Genomic DNA, 20,724 nt, shown 5'->3' with positions numbered 1-20,724 from the left:
ACCCGGTCGCGCATCCATCACACACATTGGATGTTCCGTCATCTAAGGATCTACCTGCAAGCGGCCGAGTCTCGGCCATTTGAACCGGATCTTTTGTCGGGAATCTTAGCTGTTCCAGACGGTTGGGATGACATGCGCGGCGAAATCTGGTGGGACTTCGCCCCCCGCCACCAAAGGTCTGGTCTGGCGATGGCGGCTTTCGGCCTGCGGTTGTATTCTTGCGCGGCATAAGAATGCTTCCGCATCTTGGCCCGATTCGGGATGTGGTGCGGCCTAGATTAAACCAAAGGTAGATTTTTCCTGCACACACACCTGGGGCGCACCGTTTCGGCTTCGTGGGCGCGCTTGCGGGGGTCGCGGGCGGGCACCCAACGGCAGGTCGAGCAAGCATGCAAGTAAGGGAGGACAGAGGTAAGGTAACCACTTAGCTGTATTTATCCCTTCGCGTCTCGGTGCTCAAACAGCTGTACTCGCAGACTGTGTAGGTCATGTTCTCTCTCTGTCTCTCTCACTCTCTTCCCCCCGCTCTCACCCCCTCTTTCCCCCCTTGCCCTCTTCGTGTGCATCCAGTGCCTTCTTTTGGAAGCCGACTGCTGCGTATACGAAGGAAATGGGCAACAGTTGTCAGAGACTCTTGGCTTTGGATGCGCTGCTGCTAGACCTGTACCTTTCCGGCATCGACCCCAAAAAGCCTCGATCGGCGTCAGGGCGCGAACGCAGCGTGGGATGTTGCCCTGGTTGGAAGAGAGGAAAGGGTCCCCCTGGCAAAATGCGAAGAGGTTTGGGGGGAGTCCTTGTGGGATCATTGAAGCATAGTCTGATTGGTAGAGCGCTCTCATCCTGGGTTCCAGCTCTTGCAGCCCCACCTTCTGCTCGCCAAGATTATTAAGGGAAACTCGAGTTCATCTCCTGCGAGACACTAGATTTGGTTGCCTTGCCACTGAGCCTCGCGATGCGCTCGGTGTTGGAAACGTATAGGGGCCGAGCTGGATCATGATGGCTCAGCTCCGGTACTGTGGGGCAAACTGTTCCTTGAAAAGGAGAAAGCTCCACGGGATTGCAACCACAAATGTCCAACGCGGTTAGACCCAAAGCGGCCAAAACTGTCGAGACCCTCCGCCCATATTCTCGACGAATGTGGGACGAAGGGCCACCGGGATGGATGGAAGCGCTCCGCGTCTCAGTCAGCTCAAGGCCAGGCTGCCGGTACTGCCCATCGAACGCCACCCGAAACTAACAAAAGCACCATGTGCAACCCCCAACTTCAACGGGCGTCTCCAACCTTCTGCTTTGTGTCTTCGGGCTGACACCCCCTCCCAGATAGACGGGTCCAATCGACCGGAACACGCGACCCAGCCACAATAGTCATGGACCCCAGATTTGTACCCGTGCCAGCCAGGCCGTGGAGAAATTTCGTCCCGTCCCAAGGGGCACCAGCAGGCCCAGCCGCCCTGTTTGGCCTGCCCACATCGTTCAAGCGGGCCGAGAGCGAAGGTATTTTGCTCAGCAAGCGCGTTGATGTGGGGGCCCCCCGATGTGAGACCAGGGTGCTTTGGGCATTGAGAACGCGGGATGTCGACCACTCCAGACGGTCTCGGCAGCCTTATTTGACCGGGATCTGATGCTTGGTGAAACAAGTGCCAATGGCTTCGGTGGGAGGATTCGGATGCAGAAGAAAGTGTGCTGGCGATCCGGCAGAAACGCACCTGACCAAAGTCGCGAGGGTCGAACGATTCTGCCAGGCCGAGATCCAGATTCGACTGAGCGCCACTGGCTGAACTTGCAGTACGGCATATGCAGGTCGACGAAAAGGTGATGCCCGGTGCATTCTTTGAAGGGTCAAAGTATGGATAATATATCAAGACTTTTCCTTGGCCCAAGGAGGCGCATCTTCGCTCCGTTCCACGCTTAGTATCATAGGCCAACAACAACTACTTTCGCTCCATTTGCTCCCAGCAGCGTGGCGGTTGGGTCACGATTCTGGTTGGGTAGGGATTGATGTAGATAGAATTTTTGGTGTTGTATTACCATCGAGGTCTGGGATTCTTGCGTGGCTTGTGTAGCTATGCCTTTGGTTATGTAAGACCCTCAAGTCCATCCTTAGCTACATCAGCTGGAGGACCAAGAATATATTTGAGGCCATTGTAACTATATGGTAGGACTATTTGGGCCCTTGTAAACCATAGTTAGCCTTTATCGCCCGCGAATTTTGGCAAGCAATTGGGGCGTTTAGCTTCTCCTCTACCATAAAAGTTCCGGTCAAATGTTCCGGATTCCTGCACTGAGCATTCTCATACCCCGTCTACGTGTAACTGTGATAGCCTCAACAAACGCAGCCCGCCCAAGAATCTCCTGTACCTACAGAATCTACCTGTAGGGACATCAGGCCGAGAGTAAGACGGATTTCAACATCCCTCTTTAACCGCAGTTTCCTGTCGCGTTCCCGCTCTTGGAGGAATCATCGCACTTCTGTCACCGTTTATTATAGAGCGCACCAGTGCGGAGATTTGGTTACCAGTTGCCCGGATCCTAACTTGCTCTTCATAGGTAGACACAGGTACCATTCTCTCCAGAGGCCTTGCCGCCCCACTTTTCCTGTCCGGAATTCATTTCATAGGACATCAAATACAAGTTTCAATAACCACCGCTTACGAGTGTAGACACACAACAGGAGCGAATGAAAGATTTTGGTTTATTTACAGGGCCTTTCTCTCAGGAGTTATCTTACCTGGTAATTTGATATCCACTCTAGTCTCGGTTCCTTGATCGGCTGGTCATGACGTTGAGGCTTCGTCTCACTCTTACTCCGGCACGGGCGATGATGGCCGGGTACCTAAGCGTTTAAATATCACTCTCTACGCTTCAGCCTTCGTAATTGTTCCTCACTCCCACAACTCGATCGACTTTCTATTTCAGCGTCCCCTGCCCGACTGCATTTCCAAAGTGTGAGTCTTCTTCCATCCAGTTTGATTTCCTTCGATTATTCTTGATCATCTCGAATAACGCATATTACCGCAGTTGGAACATCGAGAGAGTTATGTTTGGCGCTCTTGCTCCCCTATCCTCTCTCGCCGCACTCGCTTCTTTTCTCCTCCGCTGAACCGCTATCTTGCGAGTCTGCCTTTCGGGTTCGGCCATCTTCATCCTTTGCGGAGCCGTCATCATACAGGCCTACCACCTTAGTCTCGGCCGTTTAAACATCTACTTTGATTCCATTCTTCCGCTCCTACCGCTGGCCGGCCCTCATCCAGAGAAAGCCATCTTTGTACGGCTCGAGGCAGATCGATACATCGGTCGCCCCAAAGATTGTGCCTGAATTTTCACTATCAGTCTATTGGCGAGGATTCCCATCTTCTGGAATGTATGAAAAGCCGACGGCCAAATTATCACCAGATACGCCTCAGATTTAGTACCAACGTAGGTAACCGTTGGCCTTCCGCCGGAGTGAGGGACCTCGACATGAACGCACTGTCACGCGCTACTAGTTGCTTAACGGTACTTAGATCTCTTCTACGAAGTAGCGGTTGATGATAGAATATATCGTCAATAGAAACAAAGGGCCTTAGAAAACCAGTCAAGAGTTTAGGTGCTGTTGTGAGTGGGTACGTCAACCCAGCGTTGCCAAGAAGGGAACGGAGAGGACGTCATGCTAAAACTACAGCACTCTAGGACAACGGTTGCGAAACAAATTCGGCCAAAAAGGTGCTGCTAATCATGAGTGCCCGTTTCTAGATCCATCTATTATTCCGTCGCCATGTCCGGATATGATCACAAGGCACACAAACATGCCCCAAACAAGCCACCCATATATGTTGTTACTCGCTTAGCCCTTCTCCCGAATCACCCCCCTCGCCTGTCCATCAGACCTTGGGCGACGGATCGGTGTTCACCTTGCCATGTTCGCACAGCGCCACAACGGCCCCGTCGCCGGCTTTCTTCATGGTGCCCCTTATAGTAGCCAGCCGCTGACCGACCTGGACGATTTCGCACTCGATACGCACCTCGGCGCCTACGGGCGCGGGGCGCAGGTAGGTTGTGTTGAGAGTGCGGCTCACGCCCAGGTAGGACCAGAATCCCGGGCGGGAGATGAGCGCGAGGGCCGCGCTAGTGCAAAAGTCAAAGAGGGTGGCTGTGCAGCCGCCGTGCAGGTTGTTGAGCCGGTTGCAGTGCTGCGGCTGGACGGTGAAGGTGAAGGTGACCGAGGGGAAGGGGTGGTCGGGTGTTGGAGGGGAAATGGAGTGGATGTGGAGGAAGGGAGATAGGGTCATTGCCCATTCCTGTAATTCACGAGATGTAAGTGGGTGAGTGGACAAATACAAAGACTGGAACTTGCATGGAATTCGGGGTCGTTGGTGGCTTCGGCAAATTTGGTCATCAGCTCCCGCAACCGTTCCTCGCCGCTGAGGTCCGCCGCGGCGAGAGCTTCTCGATGCGCCTTGCCTGACATGGTTCAAGGTTTGATAGGTTCTATGCAACGCGTGACGTTGAACGCAAGCTCCTTCGAAAAAGGCTGCGATTTATTATGTATAGATGTAAGCCGGCCAGCTGAGAGGGATGGGATCCTCCGGCTCATAAGGGGTGTCAGATTTTTGTTTTCTGCATTCGAGGTAGGAGCAGCAACTGACTTAGACACTGGGATGCGATAGTACAAGGTATGCTTCGATACAGCAAATGATAGCAAAAAGGTACCTTGCCTTAGTACTTATAATGGAACGTGCCTTGGGGCTGTGCTGGGTTATAGGGGGCTGCCCGCTGTGGGGACAGCCCCGCGTGCCGCAACGTCCCTGCAGTGCGACATGCCGGTTCCGATGTGCCTCGGCTCCTGACCCCTGTCGTAGTATGTACCGTTATCGCTGAGCAGGACCCCTGTCACCGTCGGCTATCGCATCTCTCCAGGTGCTTCTCAACTCCAACTATTCTTCTTTTCCTAGCTATCCCACCACACACCACACACCGAGAAACAAACCCAATAGCCATGGAATTTGTCACGGCCCTTCGGGGCACGTTTGACGAGGGCAAACCGTCGCTCTTCGAGCTCCTCTCGGAGCAGCAGCTGTCGGCGCTGCTTCCCCCGACCCTCCGCTACCTCCTCACCGTCCTCACGCACCGCTACCCACGCCACCTACTACGCGCCCTCAACTCGTTCGACGAGCTCTACGCCCTCGCCGCGCTCATCGTCGAGCGCCACTACCTACGCACCCGCGGCGGGTCGTTCACCGAGCATTTTTACGGGCTCAAGCGCGAGAAGGCGCTGGCCGCCGAGATCCCGCGCGCCTCGGCGGCCGCCCCGGGCGTGGTGCGCGACGCCCTGCGCCTGAGCAGCGCCGACATCTGGAAGAACCTCGCCGTCATGGTGGGCATCCCGTACCTCAAGCGCAAGCTCGACGAGGCGTACGAGGTCGACGCCCCGCGCGCGCTGCTCGGCGCCGCCTACAACCGCCTGCCGCCCGGCGCCGGGTGGAAGGACCGGGTCCTGCACTACTACCGCTGGTTCCTGCGGCACGTCTACCCGAGCGTCCACGCCGCCTACTACTTTGCGCTGCTGGCCTTCAACCTGGCGTATCTGTTCGACAACTCCAAGTACCACAACCCGTTCCTGTGGCTGATTGGCACGCGCGTGCGGAGGATGAACGCGGCGGATTACCGCGCCATCGAGGCGCTCGAGCAGAAGGCGGTCCAGCGCGGCGCGAGGAGGACGCTGGGCGCGCGCGCGATGGGGGCGCTCTCGCTTGTCTTGCCTACCAGCATCTTTGCGCTCAAGTTCCTCGAGTGGTGGTACGCGTCGGATTTTGCGAAGCAGCTGTCGAGGAAGGCGGCCGAAAGCTTGGACTTGCCGCCGCCGGTAGTGACGGGGCTGCCGCCAGATGGGGCGAAGCAACAGGTCAAAGAAAAGGGAGGGAAGGAGGAGGAGGGGTCTGATTGGGAGGAGAAGGAGAAGTGGCAAGAGGAAGACGCGCCGATTGCCGCGTCGTCGTTCTTGCCTATCTTCACCGTTCCCGCCCCGGCCAGCTCGGACCTGTGTCCGATCTGTGAGAACGAGATTACCACTCCTACGGCATGCCCGACGGGCATCGTCTACTGCTACACCTGCATCCATAGGTGGTTGACGGGTACTCATCCGCGGCAAGAGCAGTTTATGGCTGGCAGGGCTGGAAAATGGGAAAGCGGAGAGGCGAGGTGCGCGGTCACTGGCAGGAAAGTGCTCGGTGGCGTCGAGGGGTTGCGGCGGATCATGGTATGATATCAATCTTTACGGACTATACGAGGTGACGAGACAGACGCGTTAGAGCATTACTGGAGTTTGGGTGCGAGGAAAACGGGGTCTTCATGTTAAATTAATCCCAACAGGATGTACATCTACTTATTAATACCGCCAACTATAAATATCAAGGAGTAACCGGCTTCTGATACTCTTACAAATCCACCACTGTCACCCGGTTACCCAGACGTCCGGTATTGCCATACATGAGAGCTGCGTTGACCATTAAACCCCCGTTATTAGACCCCGGGCCGAGCATGAGCCACTTCCAGAGGAGGTTGCCAATGCCGTACCGAACTACGTAAAATGCATCCATCCACCTGGCGCTTGGGACCAGATCATAGATGAACCCCTTTGTGGGCCTCGCCGCGAGCGACTCGTATGCCCGCTGGGATTCGTCGTAATAGACGCTCTCTTTCCCGTGGCCCCAGTGCACATGGCCAAAGATGTGCAGCCTGGGTTTCACCCGCCAGACCTCGTCCAGGAGACTGGCACAGCCGACGCCGAGGTCGAGGTGGTGAGCCTGCCAGACGGTTAGCGAAGCGGCACCGCAGTTCGGGCGGAGGACCTACCGGAGGCGTGTGCGTGACAAGAACATCGGTTTCAAGAGGTATCCTGTCCCGCCAGATGTCGTTGCCCCGGTCATATTGGTAGCTGTCCGGACGTCAGCCACTCCGTCGCCCCACCGTCCGTTTTGTCCGACCAGTACTCACGCAAACCCATCACCACACCAAGGAACAGCCCCCCATCCGTAAACATTCAGCCTCCTCCCTCCCTCAAACTGGAGCTTGACCGAGCTGTCGCAGAGGTACTCGACACCCGCCAGGTCCACCGCCCCCTCCATCCCGGCGCCTTTCCTCTGTTCCGGATCAAACCACATGTCATGGTTGCCCCCGATCACCAGCCTATACTTGAAACTCCCCAGGTTCTTCAACCAGTCGACCTGCTTCTGGAGTTCATCCACGGTCCCGTCCACAGTGAGATCTCCGCAGTGGATGAGCACATCCCCGTCCGGAATTGCTGCGCGGGGCAGGGTGAGATTGTGTGTGTCTGAGAGGGCAACGATCCGGATGGGGCGTCTGTTCCGCGGCGGGTGAAAGGGCCGGCCGCGCAGGAAGAGCAGGGTATGGTAGATTTTGGTGACGAGGTATTGCAGTGGGGAAGAGAGGAGACGGTCGAGGAGGGTTGGGGGCTCAAAGATCTCGGAAGGCGGACGCCGGAGGCCGAGGAAGACGAGGATGTTGTTTAGGTGGTCCATTTCCCTTGTGGGTTGTGGTTGAGTGTCTAATGACTGTGGGGTTGATGCATGAGGCTGCGGTCGCGAGGACCGACTGCACCCCGTGGATGCCGACACCCGACCAATTCAGAAAGTGACAGGGTCTTGAGCAGGTCCTGTATAATTCTGAGACTGGGGCGCCTGAATTTCGCGCATCGAGCGGTAACTGTCTGGAGACCGAAACACAGAGTCGATGCTCAGCTGGACGTGGGGCTTAAAAAGCAGTGGGTGATCGCTTGGGCGGCAGGCCGCGACTATGGACATACTGCCCCACTTCTTATTTACATACTACAGGTGCATCGTGTCGTCACTGCAGAGGCTCGCTGGCAACTCGCCTCCGTGTGGAGTCTACAAGTGCATTCCGCAGCGACTTATGCACTTGTATTAATGCTACGGACTATTCACATTCTAGATAATCCCTGAGAATCCCTAGCCGTAGTTGTCCCTTAACGCCTATACTCCTTGCCTTAGAACCCCCCTTCTGTCCAAACCTAACGCTGCACCTGCGATACACGCAGAGTACTCGCGCCCAGAAATTAATCCGCCTTGATGGCTCTGTAGATCCTCCGCACAAACGCATAGCCTGTCAAGAATCCAACCGTGCCCGTGAGCAGACCATACACACAGCACGCCATGAAGCTGTAACTAAAGAAGAGCATACTGCTCACGAAGCCGGTGATGTGCAGCTTCGTAAAGTAATACCAGAGGGTATACATCCAGACCCAAAAGGCACTGGCGCCGCCAACGAGAAAGCTCCGCCACCACCAGTGGTAGTTTTCGGAGCACAGCTGCATGTAGATAGAGACGACCGTCACCTCGGCGATGGTCACCATCAGGATTGTCGACACCACCGCTAGGAAGCCGAAAAGGTAGTAGTAGCCGTTGCCCTCCCACACCGACTGGAACACAAACAGCAGCTCGATGAATATGACGGCAAACGGGATCAGACCGGCGAGCAGCGCTGTGCGCAGTCCCTTGATGTACCACGCCTGCTGCGGGATCTGCCGGGGGATGTTGGCCGTCTTGGTAGGGTGCTCCCAGCCGCCGGCCCGGAATCCGTACCAGGCGCCGGCGTAGACAAGTGGCAGCTGGACGCACAGCCACAACACAACGATGGCAATCAGCGTGCCGAACGGCATCGCCGTGCTGGAAGCCTGCGCCCACACGAACAGGTTGAGAACGAACACGATGCCGAACATGAGGCCCGGGAAGAGGAGTGCAGTGATGCTAGCGTTCTTTCGCCAGTCCCCCCCGCCAAACGTCTTGTAGACGCGTGAGGAGAAGTAGCCGGAAAAGAGGCCGGCAAAGACGAAGAGTCCTATGCCGAAGCTGATGAAGCCGCCACGGAAGCTCGGATTCAAGACGCCCAGCGCGCTGAGCAGAATCAAACCTACGGCCATGAACAGCAGCTGCATCCCGGAGCCAACCAGGGGCGCAAGTAGGTGGCCGTATGCCGGAGCTCTGAAGACATCGGCGTGAAGAAGCTTCCAGCCGGTGACGTCCTCCAACGCCTCTTCGTCCGAGGACTCGGCATCCTCCACCTCGACCACCTGCTCCAGCAAGCCCGGCGCCTTTTCCCTAGGCGTGCGTGACCCGCTACCTGACTTGCGCTTGCGCCCCAAGCGCAGCTTGCCGCCTTCTGCCAGGCCTTCCTTGTACCCCTTGATGTCGGATCGGATCGTCCTCGCGAGGATGACGAGCACGACGGCAGTGAGCAGTCCGCAAATGATGAGCGAGTTGATGATCGCCATCCAGTGCACCCGGGATCCCTCCTCCTGGTTGACAAAGTACAGATCCCACCGCCTGTTCCACTCGATCGATGAGTCCTCCCGGAAGTAGACCGAGTACGTAAAGGGAATCGTGATCTTGACGTCGTCGTCAGCCCCATCCTGCTCTTCCGCAGTTAAGCCAGCATCCGCCGTCTTCGTCCCATTCCCCACAAAACCCAACTCAAACCTCTGGTCAACTTTATCCAAATCCACGGGGCACCGATCTGCCCCCCTCTCGTTCGACGGCCCAATACTTTTCGGATACACCTCGAACCCCACCACAACCTGACCCCCTTTCTCCCCAGCCTTCCCCGGCGCTTTCCGATATCTAATAATCACGGTGTGGTGGTTATTCAAAAAATACCGCGGCCGCCCCGCCGCATGTTCCGTATACCCTAACTTGAACCCGGCCGCATAGTACTTCTTGGTCCTGTCCGCCGTGACGAAACTCGTTGCGCCCGGGAGATTATCCACGATCCACTCGACGACGTACCCGTCTCTGACCATGTCCCGCGCCCGCCTCAGCTCCCGCCCCGTCACCTCCCTCTCGCAGAGCAGCGCGCAGCGCTTGTCCTTCCTCATGGCCAGCTCGAGGTCCGACACCATGATGCGGTCGCCACGCAGCACCTCGCCCAGGTTGAGCGGGATGCTCTGGCCCGAGAGCAGTGAGCCGGGCCGCTGCCGGCCCGTCGGCGGGCACACGAAGGGGAGGTCGTAGTAGGCGTACTGGAGCTGGGTGCTGTCCGACGAGACCTTGTTGACGAGTAACGGGATGGGCTCGTCGTCGGTGTAGGACTTGATCGACCAGCCCGGGATGTAGAAGGCTGAGGCGGTTGAGCCGAGGGCCAGGGCCACGGCGGCCCATCGTTGGAACGCCGTGGTGAAGCCCATGGTGTAGTCTGCTCCTGCTGGTTTCCGCCCGAGCTTGGGTTTGGGGGGAAGCGCTTCAATTCATTAACTGCGGCGGGGGGAAGTTTCGAAAATTCGTGTTTCTTGGGAATCGTTCAGACGGGTGCGCGGCGGCGTGTGGGTCGGGTATGGCTGTCGGCTTGCGGAGATCTGGGGGCTATCGCCAATCTTCTTGGCCGTCAGTCTGGCGCAGCAGCGGCGTCGGCGGCCTGCCTGTCTTGGGATGAAACGAGTGAAATCGGCACCGAGTGCCTAAGAAGCGAGGCGCAGAAAAAGAGTTTGCGACGGAAGAGGAGAGTCGATTGGTGTGTGGTTGTCAGCGATTGTGTGGTTGGTGAACGAACGGTTGAGCGGGACAGGTGGCAGACGTTGGTGGAAAGCTGAAGACCTTATCATGCGATTTGGCGGATCGGCGGGTGCATCTCACGCGCCGGGCGCTAAATTTAACCGGCACTTCAGTGGAGCAAGACCCCACATGGATGTACCGGGAAATCCGGCGGTCATCGCTGATCCATCTGACTTACACATGCATGTAAGCCCTTGCACGGCCCGGTTACAACAATCACGGGCGTACTCAGGATATCTGCGTCCAGCTGCAAGCTAACCATACGCAAGAAGCCGTGGTTCTTTGTAACAAGTAGAGCTCTCTAATAGAAGAGGTAAAGAGTATTGTGGTTGAACGGAGGAGTAACAGAGTCGGGAATTTCGATGCGCTGTGCAAGCCATGGCGGGTGCATCTACCCGAAACCGGGGTTGATCACCCATCTTTCGCGTCATCTCTGTATAACCTTTGGGCTGCTCACATTATGGCCTAATGTACATAATCTTGAGTAAAGCCCGTGTGCTCCGAGACATAAAACAAGATAGGAACGAAAAGCTGTTGCTCACTAAGCGGTTTAGATTTGTAGTTGAAAAGAAAAGTGGATGGAATATGACTCCTTGGCATGGCCAAAGGTGTCTCATTCCCAGACGGGAACCGAACTAACCGAGAATCAAGTCGCAATACTGTCCAATAAATTTGTCTCCAGTAGAGATACCTAATTATTTCTAATGAACGAACTATAATCATTCTTCGTGATGCAAACCAAGAAAACAAAGGATGCAATTAAGAAATCAACGCTAACTGGGTATCCAGCCAAATTCATGTTTCTCCCGCCCAAACCCATTCCCATCGATTCGATATGCTCCTTTGGATCCACAACACAGCCCAAAAAGAATCATCGCACACCCCCAAATAGCATTTGTATCGGCAAGCATTCAATCACCCGCTCATTCCGCTCATTCCGCTTATTCCGCTCAATCCATCCTCCTCCGATACCCGGGAGCGCCATACCCCGGCAGCTCGTCGCCTCCCGCCGCCACGGGCTGGCCCCGGCCCAACAAGCCCGTACTCCCGCCGCTCACAAAACCCCTATCCCTGTAGCCCTCGCCAGGCACCTGAAGCACCCTCGGCCGGAGGTGTTCGTCCGCGGCCGCCTCTTCAAAACTCGGCGGGCCGTCCGCCGGCGAACCCACCACCGCGCCATCACCGCCATCGGCAATATGCGCTGCCGCCGGGGCCGCGCCCTCGATAGCCACCTGCAGCGGAAGCGACAGCGTTATGGTATTCGTCGAGCCCCGGACGCTGACGCCGATGGACAGCTGCAGGCTGTACACCCTGCTCGCGATGCAGGAGTGGAAGGTGGGGACGAAGGTCTTCTTGTCCGTGGGGAGGGAGATGGGGATGGAGAGGGTGGTTTCGTATTTGGTTGCGGTTGTCGTTGTGGTCGTCGATGACGACGATGATTTCTCTTTTGTGTGCCGGGGCTTTGCCGACTTGTTCTTCGCCCTGCCGCCCAAGCCGTTGGACTCGCCCTCGTCGCTGCCGCAGTAACCCGAGTCGCGCCTAGCGGTGCGGGTGCTGGGCGACGTCCAGGCGGGCTGCTCGGCAAAGGAGATTGCTGGCAGCGCCGTCGACATGAAGAACTGCCCGCGTCGGTCGCTCCCGAACGGGAGGTTCCACTCACTCAGATTCGGGAAGTTGTTGATGGTGCCTGACGAGAAGAAGGTGTGGGCTGTGACCTTGCCGGTGACGCTTGATATCTGGGGCGGGGTGGGTGTGTGCGACGACGACGATGATGATGATGACGTTGTTGTTGATGATGATGATGATGATGACTCCGGCTCAAAAGTCAGTTTGATGAGCGCTGTCGGATGTGAGACAGTCCTGCGGCCATCTGACGACAAGACGGCGGCGCCCGGCTGGACAGCTTCAGCCGTTAGTCGACCTAGTTTGGTGGACAGAATATTCCTGCGGAGCGTCTTCGTCTTGGCCATGGCATAGAGCTTATCTTTATCGGCGACGTTAAGTGGAGGTTCCTCCACTGACGCGGGAAGCACCTGGATCGTTTGGGTTGCCTCCATAATGCGCGTCTTCGTAGCCCCGAGCTCGTCCTCCCTGAGCACCCTAGCCTTGATAGTGTACTCGACCCGAGCCATGTGCGGCGCCATGTCGTCTTTTTGCCAGCCACCGATACTAGGGGGAGGGACAAGGTGATGATCTTGTAGCTGGTCCGAGAGGCGCGTGTGATTGCAGGCGTTGATGGTGAGCTGCTGGGGGATCACGAAGTGGAAGGGGATATTGTAGGTCCGGCCTGTCTCGAGCACTCTGGGTACGGGGTATGTCGACTCCGGGATGGGCATGACCATCTTAAGGAACGTATGCGTGACCTCCTGCGGCACATTCATGCCTTCGAAGTTCGTCTTGGTACTGCCTATCAGGACGACCTGGATCGAGTCGAAGCGGACTTGTCGCTTGGTCGTGATGGTCACGTCTCCAGTCAGGGGCGAGCCGGACGTATAGACCTTGGAGTTGTAGTGGTCTTTCAAGTTGACCTTGATGTCGGACTTGGGGTAGGGCATCTTCCTCCTGGCGGCTAGGGAGTCGCTTTCGCTGGCGCTGGCGCTCGACGCCGAGGCCGAAGACGTTGTTCCCAGGAACAGCGCCATTGTTATAGAAGGCGATGAAGAGCACACAATTCAGGGGGAAAGGACGCCTAGAGCTGAAAGAAGTTCCGGCGGTACCGCAAGTAAACGTGGAACTGTTATAATTGACTGCCCTGTGTGACTGGGCCGCGAATCGTTGTTGCAAATGTAAAGCGACGAATCAACCCAGCAGGCAGTTCCAGAAGGCTGAGAATTCAAGGGCCCGATGTCTCGACAATTTTGTGTCTTTCACATTTGACGGGCGGCGATATGTACTTGTAGAAGGGGATTGCACCACGGACGTGGATTGACTCATTGCAAAGCCCGGCAAGGGACGAGGAGCGCAAACAAGCATTGCGTTCGTGATCTTCCGGCGCCCTTCTTTGGATGGCCGAGCTGATTGGCCAACCATGGAAAGGGTGTGCTGAGGGATGTCGTTCTGCAGAGCTGTCTGCATGTTCCCAACACCGGTCTAAGGTGGGGTCAGCAAACAGTTAGGTTCACAGCCAAGGCCCCAAGCGAGCTCACAAGAAGGCTTGGGAACTTGGGGGATCCTTCCCCAAAGAAGAGAGCCTCGTGTAATGCCTCCACGGGCAGCCCTGGCAACAGCGACGAGTTCCATCATCCGAAGGGGAGTACAGCAGCACGTGCGGGCGCGTCCCGCGACCTCGACGCCCTTAACCTCTCCAAATTGGGCTTGGCAAGGCGTGGAAGCGTCATCTTCGGCGTCAAACTGCCCGCTTTTAGCCCAGATAAACCACTATCGCCAGGACTAGCGACATCTCGCTTTGCTCTAGTTGTTGACTACAGGGCGAGTGATCAGAGATCGGCTCCGGTGTCGGATGACGCCCCGGGATCTTCAAGGATTTGACAACGGCCGGCTGGTTCCCCACATCCCCATCCAACTGTTCGACCGGGGAATTGCGTGTCTCAGCTCCAAGCAAGCACCCAAAAGCGTCGGTTTGACACCATTTCAGTGAGAAGGCCCAGACCCTTGCGACCCGCCCGTCAGACTTTGATTGGTGACGTGAGATGTGGGAAACCATGTGCTGGAGCCAAGCCACAAAACGGCTATCCAGTCAGCAACAAAGACCGGCCCGGAAGAGTCATCGGCAACGCCCACCGGCGCACGGCCCAATGCGCCTTTCGATGACATTGACAGGGCATTAGAAAATGGCGCCACAGACACTAGTGTAGTGCACTGTGGTAGTGAAACAAGCGACCTAGTCCCTGGAACCAGCGCTGCGGGTCATCTTTGTAATCACCCATTAGTAATACAGCAGACTCGTCCCGATCTGCGTTTTCTTTTCTCAAGGCATTCTTGTTTTCCTTTTCAGCCCTGGATTCGAGTAAAGGACACCCTCTGCCTCATTACCTAGTATTACACAGTACGTCTTCGGTATGCCCGTCTGCCGAAGGTTTGTGCTACGTTCAAGGGTTGCCTGACCACTTGCTCAGCCTCCCAATGTCTGCAGTGCACCCCTCCCAACCCATCTATAATCTCTATACATGTATTCGCTCCTCTAGTTGGCCGGACGCACACGTACCTCACTGCTCTAATCGTGCCAAGAGATGAACAGCATGATGCCCGCTCCGAACGCAATTGCAGCGAACTGCACCAACGTCTTGCGCAGCTCAGCCCCCTTGTTGGGCCCCGTCTCGAGCAGCTCGGGAATGACGGCGACGGTGGCCACGTACAAGAACGTTCCGGCTGTAAAGGGCAGGAGGAGGTCCCCGGCAGTCAGGCTTGTGCCCCAGAGGCCGTCACGCATGCCCATGACGACGCCTTCGCTGCTGCCCCCGAACTCCTGGACTGCGATGCCAATGAGCGTGCCAATTAGGGCCCCGATGGCGGTAACGAACTGTGCGCCCATCGCCTGGCGTTTCGAAAACCCTGACTGGACGAGCAGCGCAAAGTCGCCCACCTCGTGCGGGATCTCGTGGAAGAAGACAGCCACTGTAGTCGTGGCGCCAACGGTAGGTGAAGCGTAGAAGGCCGCACTCATCGCCAGACCATCGGTGATATTATGGGTGAAGTCGGCACTGTAGAACCGTCAGCATGGGACCGTAAATCCTGAACCAACCAAAGCTGCTCACGCACATCATATTCAGCACTCCACCAAGCTTCATCGACGCATTCACCTCTTTCTCCCGCACCTCAGTCTCCTCCTTCCTCTCCTTCCCATTTCCTCCCTTCCGTTGCTTCGCCGCCCCCTTCCCCTCGCCATCATCCACCCCCGTCGCCTTCCCCTTACTCTCCTCATGCCCATGTCCTTGTCCATGTCCATGCCCATGATCATGACCATGTCCCTCGCCGCCAGTAGCGATTCTCAAGCCCTTGTCCATGGCCACAAACGTCAAGAACCCCACCAGGATAGCCACCCCTAACAGTAAGTTCCTGTTTGGCTCCACCAGCACAAACTTCGCCCTATCCGGCTCGTCCTCCCCCACAAAGATCTCCGGCAGCAGGTGGAAAAAGGTATCGCCCAGCAGACCCCCTACCGCGAACGCGACCATGACGGACAGCGAGGACGGGTCAATGTTCGTCGGGCAGAGCGCCAGCAAGAAATTCGGCGGGCCCGAGATATACAGCGTCGCGAGCAGCGCGTTGACGGCTGGCTTGGACGAGGGGAAGAGGATCGTGAAGAGGCGGGTGGTGAGGGAGGAGGGGGCGGAGGCGTGGGCGGCGGCCTTGGAGGCCGAGAGAGACGAGACGAGGGGGCATTGCTTTCGTTGGCGAAGTGATTGTTAAAAAAAAGATACTGGTTGAGCTGGGACGACATGGGGAATACAAACCTGGAGTTGGTCGTCTAGCTCGTCAAGGGACAGGTTCGCGATCGAGGCAGGGTCTCCGGTTTTGCTGCCGCCAGTGGTGGCCCACGCGACCTGGCTGAAGACGGCAAGGGCAGCGACGAGGAGGATTATGGTCGCGGGACGGCTGGGCCGGAACGACCGGAGTGACCGGGGCCGTGGGGATGCCATTGCCATTGCGACTTGATTTTGGCAGTCACGGCGTTTGGACTCGGGTTGGAGGTGCAAAGCCGAGTCGGGTCTGGTGGTCAAGGGGAATCGGAAAGGGGTCGTGTTGTGAGGGTGGAGACAGGGCTGGCTGGGCTCAATTTCGGGAGGGATGGGCTGCCAAGACTTACATTTTCGGTAGGGCTGAGGCTGGATCCAGGAGGGCGGAGATGCAAATCCATCCCTGTTCCTGAGTGTAGACTATGGAGTGGGTTTGGCTCAGGCGGTTATGAACGTCAGTTCAAGTCATTGGGTACTATGAACTTGGCTAAATAATGACGATTTGAGAGGTAAATTGATGCGTTAGCCCTTAACCGATCTCTAGCGAGTATAGAACCCCAATTTTACGCATTCAACTACGATAGCAACCGCGATGCAATAGCAAGACAACAATGTAACAAGAAAATGCTGAAGAAAAAAGAAAGGTAAAAGGCTCAGGTGAGAGGGGAAGAGAGTGGGGCGTGGTAGGGGGGGACAGACAGAGAGAAATGGGCCGTGGGGTAACTTCAACGGGATCAAGTACCCTGAGCCTGGGATTCTTGCTTGATCTGGTCTTAGGTTTGTACAGTATATAAGCGTGCTCTAATTTGACAAGCCGTTGCTCCGGAGTCATGATTTATGCATTGATAGTTACAACTCGATCAACAAATCTCGGTCACCGGGGCCAAGTCACCATAACATATCGCTTCTAAATGACCATGACCATGACCAATCTGTCCGAATATCTAGATCCTACCACCTCGCCGCGGGCGACTTACTCGTGGCCCCGCTACAGTCCGCGTGGTGGTTCTCCCGGGGACCCCGCCAACGGACTCGCACAGTGATCGCAATCATCTTCTGTGCTCCGAGCCGTTTTTCACACCATTGAAGATTTTACCCTGACCAGCGCTAATGGTTCCGCCTGTGAAGCAAGGTGTTGGCGTGGTTGCTGAAGCGGATGTGCTTGGTCAGGACTCTGCAATAACCACCAACCACACTGCACCTATCCAAACCCGGCCATTCCCCACTTCACCCCAGGCATCGCACACTAGCATAAGCCAAGGGTACCTTACTCTCACTACTCCACAATTCCACTTCCCAACCAGCTCCTCACGTCGGACGGATTCGCATCAAATGGCAGCAAACGCACCGAGTGTCGGGGATGGCGAGTACAAGCTTCTCCGAGATGCTTATGAGAGCCTCCGAATCGTGGACAAGGGGCTCCAAGATGTGGAGCGGGAGATTTGCCGTCTGATGGCGGCCAAGATGATCCGATTTCCCAGTCAACCTGGATCATCGTATCGCCTCCAACAGTACGAGCGTAAGGGGTTTGGCGGCCAGGATTCCTCCAAATCGGCGTGCTGGGAGCGGGCAATCCACAACGGTCTACTCGAGTCCGGGGAGGTCCTTGACCACGCACTGGAGAAGGCAAACGAATCCAAGTCGAGGCTCGAGAAAGCCGACAGTACTCTTCGTTGCTGCATCAACAACTGGTCACGTCCGTATCTAAAGAAACTGACCATCCTGGACTTGCCCGACGAGATCCTCCTCGAGATCGTCGAGTTTCTGGAGGATTTCGACTTGAATCCGACACTTCCGCACAACATAAACCTCAACAATCAAGATATTAAGAACACTCGCCTTGTCTGTCAACGATTCTGTAACGTCGGCTCACAATTTCTGGTCCGTGCCGTGCGCGTCGGCTTCAACGAGCCGTCTCTTGCACGCCTGGAAGAGATCTCTCGGCATCCGACCATTGCGAAAGGAGTCCGCGCCGTTCAAGTTGTCCTTTGTTTTTACAATACCGGCTTTACGGACCGCGCTTGGTTCCTCCGGTTCCATTACAGTGGCCTTCGAAGCACACTCGTAAATCTTTACTACGGCTTCTCGACGATGGAGACTACCGGCATCCCAAAACAGACACCATCGGAGGTGATGGCAAACGGAAAGGCGGTTGCCCGTACGCTACATCGCCTTGCGTGGTCACGATATCACAACGACAATGAAACCCCCGACGGCGCCGAAGACTGGCCCGAAGACTGGCCCGAAGGCTGGCCCGAAGACCGTCCCGAAGACCGTCCCGAAGACCGTCCCGAAGACCGCTCCGAAGATCGCCCCGAAGACCGCCTAAACGAGATCCATCGAGAGTATCTAATCCTCCTCGAGAAACAGGAATCGCTGCTAAGGAGCGGAAGGTTCTCTGGGGCTGTAGGCGCCGCAATTGCAAGGATGCCCAATGCGCGGAAGCTAGCTTTTTATGATGAGAATCCTTATCGGGCGGGCGAGACGTTGCTGTTTGGGCCCAATCTCTGGGATTGGCTATATCATCGCATGCTACAACCGCTGTCCGGTAGTTTGGCGGGCCGATGGGAGTTCCGGCCGCCGGACTATCCACACATCGTCGATGTCACAGTTGCCGCCCGAAGTGCTGGGGCATTACTCAACAGCATCGATATCGACGTGTCGGTTCCGGAACAGCCTAGAACCCTAGTGCCAGCCCCGGATATGCGGCAAGAGTTCTCGTCGGTGATCTACCACCTGAAGGAATTTGCATTCAGGAGTCCATGGAACATGGATGAGCAGCACATGGATGATGTCAACAAATTCCTATCCGTCTGCTTGGCCTCGCCTAACCTACAAAAGCTCCGCCTGGATATGAGACAGTCACGGCCCGAAGCTCGAATTCTAGATGTTGGACAAATCATGGGTTCAAGAACCCGGCATAAGCTGGTTGATATCTTCCTTGCCAAACTTGCTGTAGGTCTTCCCAGTCTAGTGCGCCTGCTGGAACGGCTGCCGCAGACAATGAGGTGCATTCACCTGGAGAATATCCGTTTGCTCAGTGGTACCTGGAAAGAGGCTCTGGATGCGCTTCGGAAGAAGAAATATGGTGTCATGATATTTCGCACGCCGCAAGGCGCTGAGTGCAACATCATGCCATACAGAGATTATGAATCATTCTTCTGCACAGCTGGCCCCGGAGAAAGCAATCTGGCTGAGTTGTATATCGCGAAGCGGATCCCGGCGAGGCCCAATCCTTTACAGGTCTTTCAGGACATGCTCCAGACCGCGGTTTGACTCATGGAGTCGCCATCCTCAGATAGTAGGTCGACCCTAAGTCATGGGAAAAAGCTCAGGAGGTTGTCTAAAGTAGTTCTTGCCGCCGACCTTTTGGGCTGGAGCGACGAAGGATCTGTCTCTGTTGGGAGTTAGACATGATAGGCAAAAATACTACGGAGCTGGGGGTTGTGTGAGGGCTAACCGACATTTGTCCACGACAGCCCATACTGTCAGGGTAACGAAGTCCCTTGGGTAGATTGTCAGAGCGAAGAGGTATGGGGAAGGCAGAGGCCGGGATCTCGCAAAGAATGGGCGAGGCAGAGGGTATCGTAATATAGTAAACCTTAGACTCCTCCTAGACTACAGGGAAAGATCGCGTTTCGGATTATTACTATCGCGTGAGCCGAGGTGTCATTCCTTTGGTTCCGAGCTGGATAGGCTTCTGGATACAGCTAGGAGATTTCAGTTGTTCACCATTCTCGTCCTGGCACGGACAGGCCCGGGGATCGTTGCGGAACCAGAATAGTCGAGAGCAGCATTGAAGCTTGTATGACGGCTAGTATACGTGGCGTAAGTGCACTCATCACGCAATTGGAGTCGTGGCAGTAAAGTAATAGTAAAGTAATGCTAAGATCTCTGGGCTACTATAAGCCTGCCCATCCGTACTTCTCTGCATAACCAACGCCGAGCAGAGCTATGTAAAAGAGCCCTGTTGGAGGCATCTTCCCAGAACTGAAAATGATCGTAGACCGCTCTACTGGATCACGATGACGAATCAAGAGTGTGCACTGATGGGCTTATGTCGGTTCGAATGTCTTTTCTTGAGCATTGTGCTCCCGCTCCCTTTCCCCTTTGCTTCTTCACGTTCAAGGGTGCAGTCCATGGGTTTCTATGAAACTGTCTTCCCATGCTATTGCCTACATAAAGTCTTTATCTCGCCGTCCTAGTAGAACCCTGCTCTGCTGTATTACTCTATCATTTTCCCTATATTTATTGTTATTACATATGACTGCCGTCCGAGGTATGGGGCTCGCTTCTGCGAGGCACTAGTAAGAAAAAGCAAGTAAAAACAAACCCTCGAAAACAAAAAATATTAAGTCCAGTGGACAAAAGAGAAAAGGTATGCGTCAGCCGTGAATCGAACGCGGGGCCCATCGATGGCAACGATGGATTTTACCACTAAACCACTGACGCTCGGCGAGACCCAGTGGGACTCCGGTCGAGCTGCTGTGGAGTTTGCTTCCTCCGTTCCGGGTCCATCAATGGTTGTCGCTAGTTCTCTCCTTCGTTAACCTGGCTTCATGATAGGTAGCACCTTCAGCTTGCTTCTCGATAATGCTACTTCCGTGGGATGAGATGGCCTACCTCGCCACAAACCATGCCGCCTTCCCCATCCCCGATTGACTGGCCCTAATCCAGGAAGGAACTCGCAAACCACTCCAGATTTAGACTTCCGCAGCCCCGCGCAACCCCACCACCTCCTCTCTACC

The 20,724-nt window shown here is 55.9% G+C and overlaps 8 protein-coding genes and 1 non-coding gene across 9 annotated transcripts; 3 read left to right on the top strand and 6 right to left on the bottom strand.

Annotated features, from left to right (window-relative positions):
- Positions 1-3,860: 3,860 nt before the first annotated feature.
- MFIFM68171_08966 (HotDog domain-containing protein) lies at positions 3,861-4,447 on the bottom strand (the record flags this gene model as incomplete). Its single annotated transcript, XM_071064385.1, has 2 exons — positions 3,861-4,277; positions 4,334-4,447. 2 exons carry the CDS (start codon positions 4,445-4,447, stop codon positions 3,861-3,863), a joined length of 531 nt encoding a protein of 176 aa, XP_070920486.1.
- Positions 4,448-4,975: 528 nt separating this feature from the next.
- PEX12 (ubiquitin-protein ligase peroxin 12) lies at positions 4,976-6,241 on the top strand (the record flags this gene model as incomplete). Its single annotated transcript, XM_071064384.1, has 1 exon — positions 4,976-6,241. One exon carries the CDS (start codon positions 4,976-4,978, stop codon positions 6,239-6,241), a length of 1,266 nt encoding a protein of 421 aa, XP_070920485.1.
- A 172-nt stretch (positions 6,242-6,413) lies between these two features.
- On the bottom strand, positions 6,414-7,517 carry MFIFM68171_08964 (Calcineurin-like phosphoesterase domain-containing protein; the record flags this gene model as incomplete). The annotated part of the gene is made up of 3 exons (XM_071064383.1): positions 6,414-6,782; positions 6,832-6,913; positions 6,973-7,517. 3 exons carry the CDS (start codon positions 7,515-7,517, stop codon positions 6,414-6,416), a joined length of 996 nt encoding a protein of 331 aa, XP_070920484.1.
- Positions 7,518-8,071: 554 nt separating this feature from the next.
- MFIFM68171_08963 (Endomembrane protein 70) lies at positions 8,072-10,195 on the bottom strand (the record flags this gene model as incomplete). The annotated part of the gene is made up of 1 exon (XM_071064382.1): positions 8,072-10,195. The coding sequence occupies one exon, from the start codon at positions 10,193-10,195 to the stop codon at positions 8,072-8,074; it is 2,124 nt and encodes a 707-aa protein (XP_070920483.1).
- Positions 10,196-11,509: 1,314 nt separating this feature from the next.
- On the bottom strand, positions 11,510-13,201 carry MFIFM68171_08961 (Bul1 C-terminal domain-containing protein; the record flags this gene model as incomplete). Its single annotated transcript, XM_071064380.1, has 1 exon — positions 11,510-13,201. One exon carries the CDS (start codon positions 13,199-13,201, stop codon positions 11,510-11,512), a length of 1,692 nt encoding a protein of 563 aa, XP_070920481.1.
- MFIFM68171_08962 (uncharacterized protein) lies at positions 11,814-12,086 on the top strand (the record flags this gene model as incomplete). The annotated part of the gene is made up of 1 exon (XM_071064381.1): positions 11,814-12,086. One exon carries the CDS (start codon positions 11,814-11,816, stop codon positions 12,084-12,086), a length of 273 nt encoding a protein of 90 aa, XP_070920482.1.
- Positions 13,202-14,733: 1,532 nt separating the features above from the next.
- Positions 14,734-16,165, bottom strand: MFIFM68171_08960 (Zinc transporter YKE4; the record flags this gene model as incomplete). The annotated part of the gene is made up of 3 exons (XM_071064379.1): positions 14,734-15,220; positions 15,279-15,904; positions 15,974-16,165. 3 exons carry the CDS (start codon positions 16,163-16,165, stop codon positions 14,734-14,736), a joined length of 1,305 nt encoding a protein of 434 aa, XP_070920480.1.
- A 1,143-nt stretch (positions 16,166-17,308) lies between these two features.
- MFIFM68171_08959 (uncharacterized protein) lies at positions 17,309-19,252 on the top strand (the record flags this gene model as incomplete). Its single annotated transcript, XM_071064378.1, has 1 exon — positions 17,309-19,252. The coding sequence occupies one exon, from the start codon at positions 17,309-17,311 to the stop codon at positions 19,250-19,252; it is 1,944 nt and encodes a 647-aa protein (XP_070920479.1).
- A 1,105-nt stretch (positions 19,253-20,357) lies between these two features.
- Positions 20,358-20,428, bottom strand: MFIFM68171_t139. Its single transcript has one exon. It is a non-coding gene; the product is annotated as a tRNA-Gly (tRNA).
- Between the last annotated feature and the right edge of the window lie 296 nt (positions 20,429-20,724).

Source organism: Madurella fahalii (assembly GCF_045866475.1).
Source record: "Madurella fahalii IFM 68171 DNA, scaffold_5, whole genome shotgun sequence".
NCBI lineage: Eukaryota > Fungi > Ascomycota > Sordariomycetes > Sordariales > Madurella > Madurella fahalii.
Note: the sequence above shows the minus strand (reverse complement) of the source record. Positions and strands in the feature narration are given on the sequence as shown.